A 19,602-nucleotide genomic window follows, 5' to 3' on the forward strand; every position below is an offset into this window, starting at 1 on the left:
GAATCATAGAATAATTAGGGTTGGAAAGGACCTTAGGATCATCTAGTTCCAACCCCCCTGCCATGGGCAGGGAGACCTTATGCTAAATCATATCACCCCAAGGCTTCGTCCAGCCTGGTCCTATCACTACAGTCTCTAATGAAGAGTCCCTCTCCAGCATCCCTATAGGCCCCCTTCAGATACTGGAAGGCTGCTATGAGGTCTCCATGCAGCCTTCTCTTCTCCAGGCTGAACAGCCCCAACTTTCTCAGCCTATCTTCATATGGGAGGTGCTCCAGTCCCCTGATCATCCTCGTGGCCCTCCTCTGGACTTGTTCCAACAGTTCCATGTCCTTTTTATGTTGAGGACACCAGAACTGCACACAATACTCCAAGTGAGGTCTCACAAGAGCAGAGTAGAGGGGCAGGGTCACCTCTTTCAACCTGCTGGTCACGCTCCTCTTGATGCAGCCCAGGATACGGTTGGCTTTCTGGGCTGCAAGCGCACACTGCCACCCCATGTTCATTTTCTCATCCACCAACACCCCCAAGTCCTTCTCCTCAGGGCTGCTCTGAATCTCTTCTCTGCCCAACCTGTGGCTGTGCCTGGGATTGCTCCCACCCAGGTGCAGGACCTTGCACTTGGCATGGTTAAACTTCATAAGGTTGGCATCAGCCCACCTCACAAGTGTGTCAAGGTCCCTCTGGATGGCATTCCTTCCCTCCAGGGTATCAACCGAACCACACATCTTGGTGTCATCGGCAGACTTGCTGAGGGTGCACTCAATCCCACTGTCCATGTCAGCAACAAAGATGTTAAACGAGACCGATCCCAACACCGATCCCTGAGGTTCACCACTACTGGTCTCCAGCTGGACATTGAGCCATTGACCACAACTCTTTGCGTGTGGCCATCCAGCCAGTTCTTTATCCACCGAGTGGTCCATCCATCAAATTGATGTCGCTCCAGTTTAGAGACAAGGATGTTGTGTGGGACAGCGTCGAACACTTTGCACAAGTCCAGGTAGATGACATCAACTGCTCTACCCCTGTCCATCAGTTCTGTAGCCCCATCATAGAAGGCCACCAAATTGGTGAGGCAGGATTTCCCCTTAGTGAAGCCATGCTGGCTGTCACCAAGCACCTTGTTGATTTTCATGTGCCTTAGCATGCCTGCCACGAGAATCTGCTCCAAGATTTTGCCAGGCACAGAGGTGAGACTGACTGGTCTGTAATTCCCTGGGTCATCCATTTTCCCCTTCTTGAAAATGGGGGCTATATTTCCCTTTTTCCAGTCATTGGGAACTTCACCTGACTGCCATGATTTCTCAAATATGATGGACAGCGGCTTCACAACTTCATTTGCCAGCTCCTTCAGGACCCGCGGATGGATTTCATCAGGACCCATGGACTTGTGCGTGTTCAGATTTTTAAGATGATCTCAAACCAGTTCCTCTCCTACAGTGGGCACAAGGTCTTCATTCTCACAGTCCCTGCATCTGCCTTCCAAGACTTGGGTAGTGTGGTCAGAGCCTTTGCCAGTGAAGACCGAGGAAAAGAAGTCATTCAGAACCTCAGCCTTCTCCAAATCCTGTGTAGCCAGTTCTCCCGAGAGCTTCCTGAGGGGACCTACATTCTCCCTAGTCTGTTTTTTTATTTGCTATGTACTTGTAGAATCCCTTCCTGTTATCCTTAACATCCCTAGACAAGTTTAATTGTAAGTGGGCCTTGGCTTTCCTAACCTGGTCCCTACCTTCCCGGACAACATCCCTGTACTCTTCCCATGCCACCTGTCCTTGCTTCCACCTTTTATAAGCCTCTTTTTTCATCTGAATTTTCCTCAGGAGCTCCTTATCCATCCAAGGAGGTCTCCTGGCCCTCCTGCTGCACTTCCTTCTGGTTGGGATGCAACACTCCTGAGCTTGTAGCAGGTGATCCTTGAATATCAACCAAGAGTCTTGGGCCCCTCTGCCCTCTAGGGCTGTATCCCATGGAACCTTCCAAAGCAGTTTCCTGAAGAGGCCAAAGTCTGCTCTTTTGAAGTCCAGGGCAGTGAGCTTGCTGCACGCTCTTCTCACTGTCCTGAGGATCTCAAATTCCAGCATCTCATGATTGCTGCATCCAAGGCTGCCCTGGAGCATCACATTTCCAATGAGCCCTTCCCTGTTGGTGAGCACGAGGTCAAGCACGGCACCTCTCCTTGTCGGCTCCTCTATTACTTGCAGAAGGAAGTTGTCTTCTACACAATCGAGGAACCTCCTGGATTGCTTGTGCCAGGCCGTACCGTCCTTCCAACAGATGTCAGGGTGGTTGAAGTCACCCATGAGAACAAGGGCCTGTGAGCGTGAGGCTTTTCCTATCTGTCTATGGAGTGCTTCATCCACAGGTTCTCTTTGATCAGGCGGTCTGTAACAGATCCCCACAGTGATGTCTCCCATAGCTATGTTTCCTTTAACCCTGACCCACAAACTCTCTGACTGCTCACCTGTCCCCAGACAGAGTTCCATACTCTCCAACCTATCCCTAGCATAAAGGGCAATTCCCCTTCCCCGCCTGCCAGGCCTGTCTTTTCTAAAGAGCCTGTAACCTTCCATTCCAACACTCCAGTCATAGGAGCCATCCCACCATGTTTCTGTGATGCCTATTATATCATACCCCTGTAGACGTGCACACATCTCTAATTCCTCTTGTTTGTTTACCCACTTTATGCCTTCTGCCATGTGGGATTGTTTTTTTTTCTCTGCTCACTTCGTGAAGGTAGTGCTTGTCACTGCTCTTCCTAACAAATCAAATTGCTCTTCAATTTCTGCATTCTGCAGTATTTCCAGTGCTGAGTTCATTCAAGGAGTGTTGGTAAATCTGTCCATACTTTCCCGACTCCTCTTACTCCTGGCCTGTTAGGATCAGCTTTTGGGCACCAGTGACATCCTTCAGGAGTAACTGGGCTGTGCTGGAGGTGGGGGAGTAGGGGGACCCATTCTTTGCAGAGAGACTGTGGTGTTCAGAATTAGAAATTCCATAAATGGGTTTTAAAATGTACAGTATGGAGTTTCTAATAGCTCTGTAAATATCTAGGAAAGTATTACTTTGCTAGCTTTACAATATTATGTGTAGAGTATGTTGCGTTGACCATTCATTTAATGGGAAGAGGAGAGAGTGGTAGTATAAATATGCCTTTTAAATCAGCAGAAGAAAAGCTAAACGATGATGCAGCAGAACTGGTAAAGGGGGGAAAATGCCTTTTTTATAACTCCCTGAGGCCTGCAGAGGTGCATTCTGTAAACTCACATGGGAGGGATGCTGTGCATTTGATTAGCTTTCACTCATTTATTTAGGTGGTTTAATGCTGAAGAAGAGGCCTGAAAAGTTGACGCTTGCACGCTTCTCATGTGCCTATTTCTTTTCTGCCCCAGAAGTAAGATGTTGTATTTAAATGATGAAACAATGTACCTCTGAACTGTGTGTTCTGGCTTTCTTATAGGCTGGTCCAGGGACCATCATCATGGCTTCAGGAGTCCAAGATTTTAGCAGAACGGAGTCTGACAGACTGAATGAGATCAAAGGTCACCTGGAAATAGCCTTATTGGAAAAACATTTTTTACGTGAGTATGAAATTAACACTGTGTAGAAAGGAATGGCTTAAGGCTGCTGAAATAAGGATTCTTTAAATTGCAAAAGTTGGCATCAGATTTTTGAGGTGGGCTGATGCCTCCCTGTGAAGAACTTAAAAGCATTCCCAGGGTTTCTGGGTCACTTGGATATTATTTTTCCTCATTGCATTCTTCACAGTGTACCTCACTACATAACAAAAGTTGCTTAGTTGAAGTCTTGATGTTGACATCTGCACATTGTCTTAGAATTAACTCAGTGTGGTTGCAATAGGTGTAGTTATTTTAAGAAGGTATTTCTGAAGGGGCAACCAACGTTTTTCCATGGCAGCATATTTCAACAGTAAGATGTCTTAAAACACGTCTCTTGCCAGTATGTGAATTACTGGTAAGTGGTGTAAGAAATACAGGTAAGAGTATCTGTAGATTTCAAGTGTTTGGGTTTATGTGTGTGTATGTGTGTGAGTATCTAAGAGTCAAAATTGTCATTCACAGCTTGAGGCACCTGCGGGACTTTTGGGATTTTATCTCTGCAGATCTGAGCTGCTGACTTGTAAGACAGGATAGTTGAAACCAGAAACACTGAAGGCAAACATTCCTTTAACTTGATAGAAGTAGAGATCTGCAATAAATCAGTGAGAATTCTTGCTCAGTTGCTTCCCAAAATTGTAATTTTAATGGCTTATTTTTGAACTTCAGAATATGGGGTTGTTTTTATTATGTTCAAAGCTTGTCAGATGTTTTCTAAGGGATGGAAATAACAAGGCTATAGATACTATTTAATTTTGAGATTACAGTGTAACAAGAAGACTTGTTTATCTTCAGCATATTCTCAAGGATTTGGAATTAGTTTTCTGTGATTTGTTTGTCATTTGACAGTATTATTTTGACTTTTGTTTCCCCGTGTGTATGAGAGAGAGGTCTGATAAAGGAAACTGGGCAAGAATTTATAGTGAGCTGCTGTCAGCTTCCAATGATAACTGGAAGAGGTACCATGATTGTAATATCAAGCAAAAAACTGAAGGCTCTTGGCTTCACTTGCATTGTTGTTTTAAGTGATTTCTATGAATACTTATTTAACTGTGAAGTACAGAGTTACCATGTATTACTTCCATCCCCAAAGACATACTGCTTAGGCTCTTGTTACCAAATTGTTTTTCGAGCAAGATGGTACATTTGTGATTTCCTGGTATAATATGATATGTAACAGAGACAGTAAGACTTCCCAGAACTGACTTCTGGTTTGAACTAGGATGTGCTTTTTGCTATAAAAACATGATAGGGTTCCCAAACACTCCAGTGGTTGGTGAGCCCATTCTCAGTCCTTAGTATATGCTTAGAGGAACTGTGTGGGGCACACATTTTTGTGAATATTTTCAGTCTTCAGGTTTTTATTGTAGTTTGAAAAACCTGATCAGCTGCTACCATTTTTAGCTGAATCTTTTTCCTTTGCACAGGCCTTTGTAGCAACCTGTTGAGGTAAAGGGTAATGAAGCTCACTGTTTCACATGAACTTTGAGCAGACGGTTGGAGATTCAGGCCAGTGGGGTCATTCAGCTGGGTTGCATGGGTCAGTCCTTACCAGTGCTCCTCACTAAACTTGAGGTTTGCGGTAGCTACAATTAGAGGGTTGTTCTGACAAGTCAGTTGTAATTCTATATGCAAAAACACAAGAAAGAATGATAAACTGGTAGAGAAGTAAGCGCAGTAAAGCTTATCCCTGTTCCCCTACACCACCTTCAAAATTTTGGGCTGAAATATGTAACTATGCTTGTCAGTTGGAGTGAAGGAGGTGCTCACCTTTTGGATATTCTTCTTGTATTCTATTTTCTTCCTCCTTCTCTTTGAATTAATGTTGGTGGGGTTTTTGTTTTGTTTTAATGCTAGCAATGCTTGGTTGGTTTGTTTGGGTTTTTTTTTCCCAAAAAGTCAGCTGATGGCGAGCAGAAAAACATTCCTGAAACTTGCAATTTATTTAATTTCCTTGGAGAAAAGCTTGATCATTATTTTTAAATCCAGCTGCTGTAGTAGGTGTGTTTAAGAAGGCTGGTCGCTCATCTGTATTTGCATGCTATTTTTAATTATGGAATTCCTTAAGGACACCTTGCTGTAACTGCATTTTTGCATAAACCGTTTGCCATTTCCTCTCACTCCATTTCCTCCAGCTAGGTGTGCGAAAAAATCAGAGCAACTGCTGGTATGTGGGGGCAATATTTAAAGATCCATGGATTCACTTTGTAAGGTGTTAAGTTTCTAATAATTATCAGCCTGATCCTGACTTTATTTTTGCCTCTTCTATACCTCTTATTTGTATTGGTGTCTTATTGCCCAAGAGGCTTAAGGAGGAGAGATTTCCTCCCAGGTGTACACTGTGTATAATGTACACATACACAATGCAGTTACAAGTTAGTGTGGGTCTGTAGTTGCAGGTGGCTGGCTAAAGGAAGAACGAACTGCTAGTCTTCTCTAATCTCCATTCAGCCGTTAGCAGGCGCGAGTAAAAGGTGCAGTTTAGCTGAGTAGTATTTTCAGTGAAACACATCCTAGGCCTAGCTGTAGCCCCTATAAGCTGCAGAGGAGATCTGGAGCAAACAGTGACTGGAGAAAAACAGTTTGTCTCCAGTAAAGTGAAAATATCCCCATTTGAGATGCCAGATGAATCTCTTCTTTAGCAAAGATAATCTAAACACCCAGAGGAGTGAAGATGGAGAGGAATAGCTTAATGTGTTGAATAGCTGTAAATGCAAATAGAATGCAACTGGAAATGTGAGGGGTTTGAGCTGCAGACTGTCAGGAGGATGAGACACATGGAGGAAGGGATCTTGGATAATGATGTCTTAAGCCAGGGAGGGATCATCTAACTCTTCCAGCCAAAAGGTCTGAAGTTGCTTTTCCTGTCTGTGCAGGAATGGTCTTAATCTCTGTGATCTAATGGCTCCTTCTGAGCCTTATTATGGGAATGCTATGGATCTGGTGAGACTGCAATATTGGGGTGGGTTCCTGCAGCACGAGACTTGAACACCTGTTGAATGGAGAGTGCACAGGGCTTCTTGGTCTGCTGGACCTCTGAATGTACATGGGCAAAAAATGCTTTGTCTTGGAGCTGTTGTCATCAGAGTCATCCATTTCTGAGGGACTTTGCATGTTACTGTAAGCTTGTTTTTAATGCACAGGAATACTGCCTTGAACGGGGTTTAGGTTGGGAAGGCAACTACTGAACAAGGGCAGCTAGGGTTAGTAGTGAGTTTAGTGCTTCAAAACCTAGTTGTATCTAAACAAGAAACAAAAATTTGTTTGCTGCTTTTGCATTTGAAAAACAAAACAATAGCCAGTATCTTTCTGGGTTTGCACGTTGTTGAGGTAAACAACCTGTTTTTCTTTGCATTACTTCCCATGCTTGCTTATGGAGGGCAGTTTTGCAGATATCAGCACTCTGGTCTTGATGCTTTGTAAGCAGGTGTACATCCTGTGGTTTACATGAAGTATTATGTAATTCTTATTCAAGGTTTTCCAGCCTTTTTCAATGCTAGTTTTAGCAGTTCAGGGAATAGGAGTTGGTTGTAACAGCAGCTAATAGTAAACAAACTAGATGACTGTTAGAGAAGGTTAGTCATGAACTGGTAAATCAAAGGCTGCTTGAGGATGAATAGCTTTAGGAGGAAATAAAGGCCTCTCCCACAGGGGTTTTGCATTCCATTCTGTATGGCAGGCTATGGCAGGAGTCTCGAAGGGTTTACAAAACTGCTGGGTTTGGTTATGATTTTTATACCAGCAGTGCAAGAAAAGTTGGGATTGTGCTTCTTTCCCATTGAAATTTCTGCTCCCACACTTTCCATTCTCGTATGTCTTTTTAAATCAAGTGTGTGACTAACTTCACAATGGCATCAATGACTGATGATTTTTTGTAAGAACAGCGACCTAGCAGAATACAGAGCTCATGGAAGCAGAGCTCTAGAAAACTATACATGATCCTTGGGTAGATTTGGGATGCTAGAAAGTGGTAAACCTTAGAAGTGAACTGTGTGGTGGTGGTTGTGACCAGCAAAAGACCTGTATTAGAGAGTTCTGTTCTGTACAGAAATGTCAATGCCTCCTTGAACAGTCACAGTAATTGTATGTAGTAAATTGGCTGTGAAGCTGAGTCAGGGTCTAATTACCAACTGTGTCACAACACCCTTGGTGTGCTTTCTCCTGACATGAGGGTCAGACACTTGCTGCAGGAGCAGAGCTAGGGGAGGGCAGAGGAACAGTGCATTGGTGTTGCTGTCTCTTTACTGACCTGGCAGCCTTTTGTCACCTTTGGCTCAGAAATCTTGAAGCAGAATAAAGAGCTGATTTATGTAGCAGGTGAAGACCCTACTGAGAGAGTAAGTAGTTGTTCTGTTTATATGAGGTGCCCAGATACCAGCTGCGGGCCATAGTAGCCATTACTTGTTAGATGGTCAGCCCTGGCCAAGGGATCCTGATGCTGCCGCACAGGATCCTAAATGAAGCATGCTTATGCTGGTGAGCATGAGGCTGCTGTGGTAGTGGAACTTACCCTTGCTTTTTCATACCCTTTACTCATCCCCCTGTAACCCTCCTTTCTTTCAGCTTAAAATCCTGGACTCCCAGGCACTAATAGGGTCCCTGGGAGATCTGCACACATCCCTTGAGCATGTGGAGTTCCTCTGATGAGGACTGTGGTTTGTGGATAGTGACTGGTGGAATCTTCTTGAACATTTTCCTTGGGTTCCCAGAGGTGCTCCAGTGAGAAGAGCTGAACCCAGGCTATTGCTGAGAGCTGTCTGTTCACCAGAGCTATGTGTTCAGCAAAGATGCTTTTGCTTGCTTTATACTGATAATTTTTTAAAGTTTTTCTAGGTCTGACTTCTCAAAAACTACAGAAAATTCCTTAAGAAGTTTAGGAAAGATTTTACTTACACTCAGAGATGCTTACATGATACTCCATGTGTACCGACTTCATGTTTTTCCTTCCTGGACAAAAAACCTCTCTTAATTTTCCTGGAGGCATTCTTGGAAAAGGGAATCGTGAGCAGGCTAGAGCAGCTGTGTGGGACTTAAAAAGCCTCAGCACACACCAAGGATTCAGACCTCCATTTCTCATCTGCAGATGCTCTGCTCTGATTGGTGGAGGACATGGGTTGTGCTCTTGCTCACTCTCAACTTGACTTCCAAGAGCGTGAGGTTCCCAGGGCCAGGGGAGAGGGAAAGGATGTGACTTGAGCACAGAACAGCAGCAGGCTGGAGTCCTGCACTGGTCTCTGCTGTGGGCTTTTGCCATCTGCCCTCATCACTGGACAAAGCATGTAAATGTTGGTGGCATGCATATGCAGAAATGCTGGAGGGCCCAACCCAGGAGGATCACATGCTGTCACACTTCTTTTTGTGGGACCGATTAACCAAAGCACAGCACTGCACTGACAGAGAGGTATTGTTACAGCTCCTCCACCAGTTTGATGCAGCCTATGCATTGTGTTACGTAGGTGGGCTGTGCTCTTGCTTCTGCCTTTTCTGCATGCCCAGCTTAGCTTCCTGAATTGCAGAGTGGGTGAGAAAGCTCAGGCAGGGCAGTGGTCAGCACTGCTGTGCCTGTTCCTTTTGAGTAACTGAGCTGGAGATTTTGGGAGCCCCATGTGGAACCTGCCCTTCCCTGCTCAGTTTAGTAGCACAAAAGCCTTGGAAGAGCCTGCTGCTATTCACAAGCCAGACGCTATTTCAGCATTTATAGCGTGTTTCTCTTCTGCCAAAACCAGGGAGTGAAAACAGTTCCTTCAATAATGACAAAATTTTTGCAACTCCTTTCATTTCCGATGGATTCTGAAACTCTTCTGGTGTTTTTAGTCTCTGAAATTTCTGAAACTTTATAAAGCAGCAGTAACTTTATAGAGCAGCAGTACTTTTCATAACTTTTAAGCTGGCAGAAGTGTATGTAGCAATAGAAAACTTCCCACTTGATGTTCTGAGAAGAGAATCTGTCTCAGAAAGCTGTTGATTTTTAAGATATTTCACATATTTTAAGATATTTCACATCTCAACAATTTTAAATCCTTCTGTAATGAAGAGGAAGTGATCCTGTGTCTGTTATAACACAGTAAAGCCCAACTGAAAGTACTATGTAAATGTGAAGTTACTAATTGGTTGTTAGCATAACTATTTTGTACATACCATAATAATGACATTTTAATTCTTTCTAACCTCACCCTCTTCCTGCTGGAAGAGGAACTAGACCAGCTTGCACAGAGGAAGACGACCTTGTCAGATATGATGTGCTTTGTAACACTCTCCATCATCGCGTGAAATAGAAGAACATTTCACATGAGACTCTGCTATTGAGGTGGGGGCAGTAGTACCAGGGGAATGTTAATTGCACTGAGAAGGCAGGATGGTGGTTCAGGCTCAGCTTTCCCTCAACTGCTTTTGGATCAGAGTTGGTTTATTTCTTACAAAGACAGTGGTTCAAAGGACATAAGCCATGGGGAAGGAGAGTCAGAGGTAAGAACAACAGCAGGAGACAAATAGTACACAATTAAGCTGTATCCAGTTATAGCTGTGGATTGTGAACTTGTCTCTCTCCAGAGGAGTATATGAATTACTAAATAATTGTGGAAAAAAACAAGTTGGGGATTTCTGTTGTGGGTCCTTCCTTCATCACTGCTTGTTGGTCAGACAACACTCTTTGTGTATCTCTGTTGTACCACTAGTAGTGGAGTTGTCCCACGTCCTTCACAGCACTGCTATTTGCTTCTGGTGATTGAGGTAAAGATTAAAGCTCTCCAGTGTCTTCAATGATGAAAATAGACGTTTTCAGATTCCCAGTGTCTTATTCTTAATGTCAACGTTGGTTTATATGGGACAAAGTTAAAATACTAGCTTTCTGCAAGAGTTGGGAGTCTGGCAAGGATAGGAGTTGTCTGCCTGGCAGAGAAAACTCCCAGCGTCTGGCTCTGTCAGCATGGTGGGTAAGATCCAGTTTGATGGTGTGTGGCTGGGATTTAGTGTGTTTAGTACCAATTAAACAGCATACTTGAACTCTGGTAATGTTCAATGGGTTGTAAGGAGATTTGCCATAATTAACATAGACGTGGAAGAGTTATTTCTGTCGTTAAGTACTGGTGTTTCCCCATGTAGACATGACAGCATGCATGTATGCTTTTTGGCATTTCTAGTTTTTAACGTGGTCTCCTTAGGTTTAGCACTGAAGTGGTTTAGTGTCTAGAAACAGTGCTTTGCAGTCTCTAGCTATGCTCTGAAGGAAATTTTTGTCACTGTCACAGAGAGGGGATCTTGCAGCATACCTGTAGGCCTACAAAGGAATGCTATTATGTAAAACAGCTACTAGGAGGCTCCCTAATCCACCTCCAATCCCTGCATTAAGGGAAACATCCGCTTTACTGCACGTGAGTATTGAATTAGAAATCCAACCTGCTGTTATATCTTCCCAACCTCATGTATTGTCTTTCTTTCCTAAATACTACTCAGGTTCTGTTCTGTCTCACCTGAACTAAATACTTTGGTATTTAAAAGCTTTTTATCAAAACATTTCTTACAAGCTTGTGTGTTCTGAGGAGCAAACTGAAATGTTTCAGTTGCTCTAGCGGCTGATGCCATATCATTGTGCAAAGGAATGCTTGGTAGCTTGTCTTTTAGCAAGTACATGGTAGCAGCTAAACTTCTTGAAATGTTAAAACTTTAAATCCTTAGTTCAGGTGTGACAGTTATGTTACAGCTAATAGAAGAGAAATTGCTGTAGAAAAACTGAAATGAATACAGGTTTTTGGTAAGCTGTGGGACGCATTGCTGATGGTGGTGTTACCTATGAGGTCAATTCTCCTAGGGTTTACAGTGCAATCAATAATAGGCAGATTAATGTAGTTGAAACACTCTTGTTGCTTTGTGTCACTGACTTCTAAAGTTCGTTTTGAGAAGTGCAACAGCATCCAGGTATTTTCCTGCTTCTTTACACAAGTTGGCTTTACTAGAGAGATTTTAGAGCATTTTTTGCAGGGTCACAACTGCTGTCATGACCTAAAAGGTTACCAGCCTGCAGGTACGTAGAAATTGTGACTCAGGGTTAATAGGATTCTGTAATACACAAGGACACGGAGGGTTTTTAACTCTAGATTTTTCCGCTTTATTACAGATTGCTGCAAATGCCACAGAAATCACCACTAACAATTATATCTGTGATGGATAAAGTGAATATAGATGAGTGGAAAATAAAAATATATGTCTATGCATAAAGCTGGTAGAAATTATTGGCAGCTATCAATAGTATGTCAGCAGCCAAGTAGGTATAGTATTACAGGTTGCTACAAGCTTATCTTTAGTGAAGTAAACTTACCAATAACATAGCAGCAGATGTAACTGTGATAAATTACTTACATGCACGTATGCATATGTTTACAATAATATCAGTATCAAGCTTACTGAACATATCTCAGAATGGGACAAACCGTCCCAAAAATGGGAGGACAAACCACACCTTCCCCAGTGAGAATCCAAGATCTCTTAGGAAGTTTGTGTGGAGAGTTCAGCCTGCTTAGAAAAGGAGAAGTACGTGCATCACAGGAAATTCTCTTGAGAAAGAAGTTTCATTTTGGATAAAAATGAAGTAATTTTTATATCATTGAGGATTAAGGAGCTGTAGGACATCACCACTTGAGCAGCCAGTAGATGCTGTTAATTGTTTTCTGTTCTTTCAGGCCAATTTTTATTTTTCCAGTCTGTTTTCCTGTCGTTGCAGATAGAATAGCCAGTGGCAGTCACCAGTTCTTACTTTCTGAGTATGTTTTCTCCTTTTTTCCAGACTATTTTTCACCTTTTCAGTTGATAAATTGCTGTTACAGTTCCTTGGGTTTGTGCTTATCAGTGGTATCTCAGCATGTCTTCAGTTTCTAGGTATCCAGCTGTGTGCTGCACATCTCAAGGATGCTTCTGGTTCTCAGACCTAATTGCCAGGCTGGCAGGGATTTTCTCTGTCAGTATTTCAGCAGACATTTTCTTCTGTTAGTAGTTTTCCCCTTCTAACCAGGTCCCCTTTATGTCTGCTCACACCAGCTGCATGTCCAGTTAAGCCATGTACCGAGCCTCACAATATTTTACTGTTTCTTGCCCAGCAGGAGATAGGGAGCTGTGATTGATATGCCTGGGAGGGAAATTATGGAAATCTTGGAGCTGAAGCTTAACTTTTATGTTTTACCCTTTTGTGTGTGTGTGGAAGGGGAGGATGTTTGAATTTGGACTGTTTTAAGATGAAATCCAAGACTGCTCTGTTCTCATCGTCAAGGAAGATACTCATCTGTAAAGCTCAGTAGATAGATACCATGGTGAAATGTTCTTATGGGTTCTTCTCAGGGGTTCATGACCTCTGCTCTCACTTGTTCTGCAGAAGGACCCCTCAGGGCTGGAGAAATATCCTCTGGAAGTTCAGTTCAGCTTGGTGAAATTGTAGATTATTTCGAGGGAGAGAGCAAGGAAAGCAGGGAAGAACTCCCACCCCTCCATGGTTTCAGTTGCTTGGCAGTCTTCAGAGTATTTAAACAAACCCTGAGGTTTTGCTGTGCCAGACCACACTGCTGCCAGAGTGGCAACAAATACTGCCTTAAAGAGTTGGAGGGGCCAGAGCAGTTGTAGTGGGGTGGATTTGAATGCTGTCATGTCTGTGAGAGCCAGGAAATGCTATGAAATGTGAAGCTGTAACAATCCTTAATGATGGGGTGCTGTGGTTTTTGTTTTGTTTTATAGGAATTCCGCCTCATTCATTGTGTACCTTTTAGCTCTGCCTCTTTCCATAAAGAATCTCTGGACTGCTTGTCCTAGTGGACAAGTTTCTGGGGGTTTTATTTTGGTTTTAGTAGAACAAGATGTAGTGCAATCAGAGCAACTGGAATTAAGGAAGCTGGAAGATCTGAGTAAACTTTCAGGGGCATTGAGGTTAATTTATACTACTTGTGGTTTTCTTATGTACACACAATGCATAGTCACTTCCTCATAAAAGTAAAAAGAGTGCTTAATGGAGAATTTTTTCCTTTAATGGTCTTGAGAAGATAACATCTCTTAAAGCTTTGGAACTTTCTGTGGTAGCTTCATATTGCACAAGCGCCAGTGCATTTGAAGTGTAACAGATGTTTCCCCTCAGCTGTGCATGCTCTTGTTCTGGAACAAGGCGAGCCCTTGAAAGTAGGGTAAGCTACTTATAAAAGTAGTTTTCTTGTTGGATTAAAAATTCCTTGTGGACACGTAATTAGGAACAGCTCCATGTATAGGTATGCCCTTATGTTCATATCTTTCCATTTATTTACAGGAGAGACCAGTCTGCTGCAACAGTGAAAGTTCCTTACCCTGCCTTTGGGAATAAATTTTAGGTTCAGTTGCGGGAAGTTAACTTGGGTTTCTGAGCTCCAACTCTTCTTTCTGGGGTTACTAACAAAGCAGTGGGGAGATGACCACGCTACTTTCTGTCTGGTGGAGTTCAGCCTGTACCCTCATGGTGGAAACTGTGATGTTGTCCTATCACTTTATGTATCTTTTTCCCATCTCTCCTAATTCTGTACTTTAAACCTGTTAGTGCTGCAGGAATACAGACAATCTACAACTCCTAACTCACACAGTGGATAAAATGATCAGAGATACTGCACAAGGGCCTCCTGCAGAGCAGGGAGAGTTTATCAGCTCCTCTAGGGCTTCAGACCTTCTCGCAATGCATATGATTGGAGCCAGAGAGGCTCAGATATCAAAATCAACTGATTATCAAAGATTTACAAGGCAAAATGTGAAAAGAAACAGAAGAGGTTGCTGGAAGGTATAACATAATATGCAAACCTTGTAAAACAGTGTAAAGCCTAAACCCCTGTGTCTGTGGTGATACTGGAATTAGCGAGTATTTTCTGTTCTGGTTTGCTGTAAGCTTTAAATACATTTGCTGTTCTAGTATTTAGTGATGAGATTGACCTTAAAAACCAGCCCAGAGACCAAAGTGTAGAGCAATGTTTTTGTTTAAAGAAAAAAGAGAGTCACAGTCTTTTTGTCTTGTCTCTTGTATGCCTATCTGGGAAAAGTAACCAGTGGTGGTGACCCCGTTGTAGCTCTAGAATAAAATAAAATGAGCAAGGATACCGTAAGTGACAAAAAAGCAAGGCTAATTAGCCACAAAAAGCTTTTCACATAGTTAAGACTAACTTCTTATGAAAAAAATTTGTGAGAGCATGTATGTGTGTATGTATGTATATTGCATACTTACATAAAAATATAGGGGTGCCAGAAATTGATGGGTAGAGGGTTATATGGCATCTTATATCTATGTGAATATATGGTTTGTTTTTTTCCTACCCATAGACACTGGAAAGAAAACAGATACTCTTTTTTCCTTGTTATGACCACAGGATTTAGCAGTAGACAGTGTTCCTGCCAGTTGTTTCTTTGGGGAGTGAAGGGTATGTCACCCTGTGTTTAGATAAAAGGTAGATTTTATTCAAGGGCTTATTTTTGATACATTGCGTTTTTAAAGGCAAACTTCAGAGTTGTTTTACTCTTTGCTGAGCAGTTGTAACTAAACATTTTGTACATGATACAGCTGTGGGTTTTATGAAGTCCTTTTTAGTCCTGGAATACTTACTTTTTTTCTGGTGAACATATTTGGTATAGCACAGATAAAAAGCCCACCTAAGCTGTCACAATTAGATTTTAATTTTCTTACAGAAATACTTCAGGGTAACTAAATATTTTTCTTCCCCTTTAATTAACAGAGGAGGAACTCAGGAAGCTGAGAGAAGAAACAAACGCTGAAATGTTAAGGCAGGAGCTAGAAAAGGAACGGCAGAGGAGATTAGAACTAGAACAAAAAGTCAATGAAGTACTTAAAGCAAGGTAAGAGAAATGTATGAAGCAAGGTAAGAGAAATGTCTTCACTATACAGCTGAAAGACACTTGAGATATCTGACTGTTTCTGAGAGTTTCTGATGAAAGCATCTGTTTCCAGTCTAGGCTCTCTTAAAAATAAATGAGTAGCTCACACAGAGAGAATCTGCCCATGTTTTTCTGTAGAAGTACATCTTGCACATCCATGTACCTGAGTTACTTCACCATGCATACTGCCATAAATACAGAAGCGTTGTCACTCTTGTAGTGGGGATATTCTTCATTTCACCTTTTCTAATGTGTTCTGTTTGGGATCTCACCTACCTGGAGCTATCAGCATGCCCTGCGTGCTACTGAATGCCATTGCTTATGCTTTTTCTTTTCAAACCTGTGTCATCTCCAGACTACCCACATCCTGTTAGTCCTGTTCTAGCAGCAGCAAGGACATCCCAGTACCACAGCCCAACCCTAGAAGTGTGGGAGTGACTGAGTTTGAGCCTTCCTTGCCAGTGCAATGACAAATGGAAACATGCCTCCCCAAACCCAAAGGCCTTTCAGCCTTGAGGACACCCAGCTTTATGATGCAGAGCATAACATTTGAAGTTGTCTCTCCTTAGTTTGCCTAGCTTTATGGGCTTTAGATCTTAAGACCATAGGAGCTGCTTGACAGCCTTTTTGGTCTTACACCACTTGCATACAGAGCTGCCTGTGTTATCTTCCTCAGCAGTAGCTGAGATTAGCTGGCTGAGCAGTAAGATCTGTGGTTCACCATCAACTGCTGTCATCAGGAGATAGTGCAGGCTGAGTTGGTAATCACGTGTGATAAGCACTGGCAGTTACTTAGACGTGACAAGCAAGAACAAACAGGCAAAACTTCCTGCTTGGATATGAGGTATCCCAGTGCCATACAAACTCTTCCCAGCCTGCTGCTTCCTTCTGTACTCATCCTCAGTTAAAAATGCCTTTCTGGTCAGACCAGCAGTCTGTGTTCACTGGTATTCTGTAGCAATTGAAATAGGAACTAGTTATAGGAAATGTGAGCCTAGTTGCTTTCTGTGTTCTGTTTACTTCCTACTGCTATAGAATTGTAGAATTGTTTAGGTTGGAAAAGACCTTTATAAACATTGAGTCCAACCGTTAACCAGAACTGCCAAGTCCATCACTAAACCATGTCTCTAAGTGCCGCACTACATGTCTTTTAAACACCTTCAGGGATGGCAACTCAACCACTGCCCTGGGCAGCCTGTTGCAGTGCTTGACACCCCTTTCTGTGAAGAAATTTCCCATAATATTTAATCTAAGCCTCCTTTGGTGCAACTTGAAGCCATTTTCTCTTGTCCTATTGCTTCTTACTTGGGGGAAGAGACCAACATCCAACTAGGCTCCTATAGGAGCCATAAGGTCTCCCTCAAGCTTCCTTTTCTTCAGGCCAAAAAGCCCCAGTTCCCCCAGCCGCTACCTATAAGCATCCACAAGCACTGTATTTAGAGGTATCAGAAAGTACATTTCTGCCTTTACACTTCAATATCTGTTTGCACACCTCCTATCTGTGAATTTACTTAACCTCCTCTTGAAGGTGCTGGAGCTGTCTGGTAGCTATGGAGGCAATGTTTCAGAAGCCCACTCGTCACTCTGGTGCAGCAATTTATTTTCTTTCTTTCTAACAGATTTCTCAGTGGTTTCAAGAAGTACCTCACAGTTACAGAATTATGAGATTTGGTTCAGCACTCAGCTTGTTTACCACCCTTAGTCAGTTTTTAACTCTTCTCCTCTCCAGACTGAAGTTTCAGCTTTTCCAGTGTCTCCTGATAGAGTATGCCATCCCTTTCATCAGTTAAATTGCCATTCTTTGACTGTTTTGTCTTAAGATGAAGAGGCTGAGTTTGTTCAGTATTCAGTGTGGGTTTACAAGGCTTTAGACAGGAGATAAAGCAGGTCTTCCTTCTTACCCTCAGTACTAGTACAGTGGGATTTTTTTAGCTAACGTTTCACACTGATGTTTTTCCAAAATCAGTGGTTCCCTGCAAGGTCAGTCTGTGTGCAGGCTTCACCTGAGCTGCCAAGTTGCATGCTTAGAAGGGTCTCTGCAATGTCCTCTTGTTCCCAAGCCAGCCCCATGACCATGCACTGGGAAGGTGATCTGGACTGCTCTCATCTGGAGTTTGGGTTTTTTTTGGCATTTTTGGCATTTGACATTTTACAGTTACTCTTACAGCTGAGACGTGGGAGTGCATCTTTACTGCCTGTGCTGGTTGACTTGGCTGTATGCACGTATAACTTCCATTTTGTGTCTAAACTAGTGTTGCCTAGTTGAGTGGGCTGCTGGAGACAGTGGAAGAGGACAAACTTGGACCCATCCCTGAGCTGAGAGTATCAGTTAGCTTGATGTCAGCAGTACAGACCAATGAGTATTGTTTTCTGCTGTTGGTAGCTAAAACTGATGTTTCACGATCGCTTTTTGTCTGTGACTTGCTGCCTTGAAGAATTTGCTTGAGATGCAAATTCCACATGCTTTAGCACTGGCATAGAGCTAATGGCTTTCTCCCAGGAACAGGTATGCTTGGGCTGTAGGTCACCTACAGAGAAGGGTGAGAATGATCCCATCATTTCTGGCATCCTGGAGAAGGATGAGGAGCCAACTTCCTCTGCAGGGAGGTACCCCTCATTCTGCCCTGTGTCAGAGTAATGAGGATGGCCCAGGGTCTGATATGGCTCACTGCAGCTTGTGAGTTATATGTATTTTACAGAGAAAAGAGTTTGAAGGTCTTAGTTTATCAATGTTGGTGTCAATATCTGTGCCTTGTTGGACTGTGGACAACAGCAAATCTCTAGCAGGCATGCTACTGCTAAATTAAGGTGGGGTGACTTGTCCACATCAGTGCTGTGTTCCCATTTAGATATCCTAAGGGTTACTCTAGCCCTGTTAGCTTGGGTATTGCACTTGGGGATTACAGCCAATTATCCCCTTTCCCAAGTCTTTTTCTAAGTAGTCTTACTAATATTCCAGCCTTCTGGGGACAGTCAAGTATATGTAAGATGACAACAGAAATAAGACTTTGAAAATTTCCAGTTTCTACCCAGAAGAAAAAACAGGTTGTCTGTGGTTTTCCCTTAACTTATGCTCCATTGTGTGAAATTCTTCTTCCCTGCTTTATATCTTTTTGCACTTCACTGTAGGCATTCAAAAATGCTTCTGTTAGGACATACAGACAAAGTATTTGCTCACACGTTCACATACATAATTGCCCAGATTTACACCTGATGGAAACTTAATTTTATTAAGCAAAGTAACAACAGAAAATAGTCTCTGCTTATGTCAACAAAACCAAATTCACCCTGCTTTTCAATTAGGTGAGTTTTCATATAATCTTTAAATAGATATGCATATAATATGTTTGCATGTACTCTTCTGCTTACAGAAGCAAATTGGGGAAAACCAAACCATGCTGTGGTGTAAGAAGGAAGAATTATTTTAATAGTCACGGTGTTCAAAAATATTTGTAAAGTTTATCAGTGTATGTAGCTGTATAAATACAGGCTGCAAAGTGTTCAGCAAGGAGAAAACAATGAGCTAATAATCTGGAATTGTTAATAATTGTCGATAATTATTTTTTTAGGGAAGTACATAGGCTTCTTTCATAGAATTGTGCACAGGGAGGAGAGGAAGAAGAGGATTTTTAGTGTTTTTGTTTGTCATGGTGTTTACTGTCTGTATGTCAGAGTATTCAGAAACGCGATGGCTTCAGTTGGAGTTTTCCATAGACGCACTTCAGGACATCCCAGCATTTGTTAGGACAGCTGGAGCATATGACATTTTGCCAATGGAACAACACATAAATAATTTGGAATAGCCTGTGTGAGCAATGCTTGTTTATGTGGATCGTGGGCTGTTGCTGCCTTATTTTACAAATTATGAACAGGGAAGAAAAAAACCTCAACAATAAAGTTTTGCAACAACACCCACAGCTAGCTGTGACTTACGCAAACCTTGTTCTTAAGTGACTTTGTGAACTGTTTTTAAGGGGACCAAATGCATCCTAGATTCAGGAAAGTGTTTGTCTTCTCCACTGGCTGAGGTTGCTCTTATCTGTTTTAATCAGCCTGTTCTTTTAAACAGGCTCAATCTCTAGTTGCATAAACACAACCTAGCCACAGG

General features: G+C 42.5%; 1 protein-coding gene across 2 annotated transcripts in view; it reads left to right on the forward strand.

The window, feature by feature from the left end:
- Positions 1–19,602, forward strand: part of GRAMD4 (GRAM domain containing 4) — a 78,958-nt gene that overhangs the window by 33,000 nt on the left and 26,356 nt on the right. For both annotated transcript variants that reach the window (XM_062638352.1, XM_062638353.1), the window contains exons 3-4: positions 3,461–3,581; positions 15,335–15,455. In XM_062638352.1, the coding sequence (XP_062494336.1) occupies positions 3,461–3,581; positions 15,335–15,455 (242 nt within the window). The remainder of the gene's footprint in view (positions 1–3,460; positions 3,582–15,334; positions 15,456–19,602) is intronic.

The sequence above is a fragment of the Pezoporus occidentalis genome, unplaced genomic scaffold (assembly GCF_034315485.1).
Source record: "Pezoporus occidentalis ecotype Australia unplaced genomic scaffold, CSIRO_AGI_Poc_V1 ctg56, whole genome shotgun sequence".
Classification (NCBI taxonomy): domain Eukaryota; kingdom Metazoa; phylum Chordata; class Aves; order Psittaciformes; family Psittacidae; genus Pezoporus; species Pezoporus occidentalis.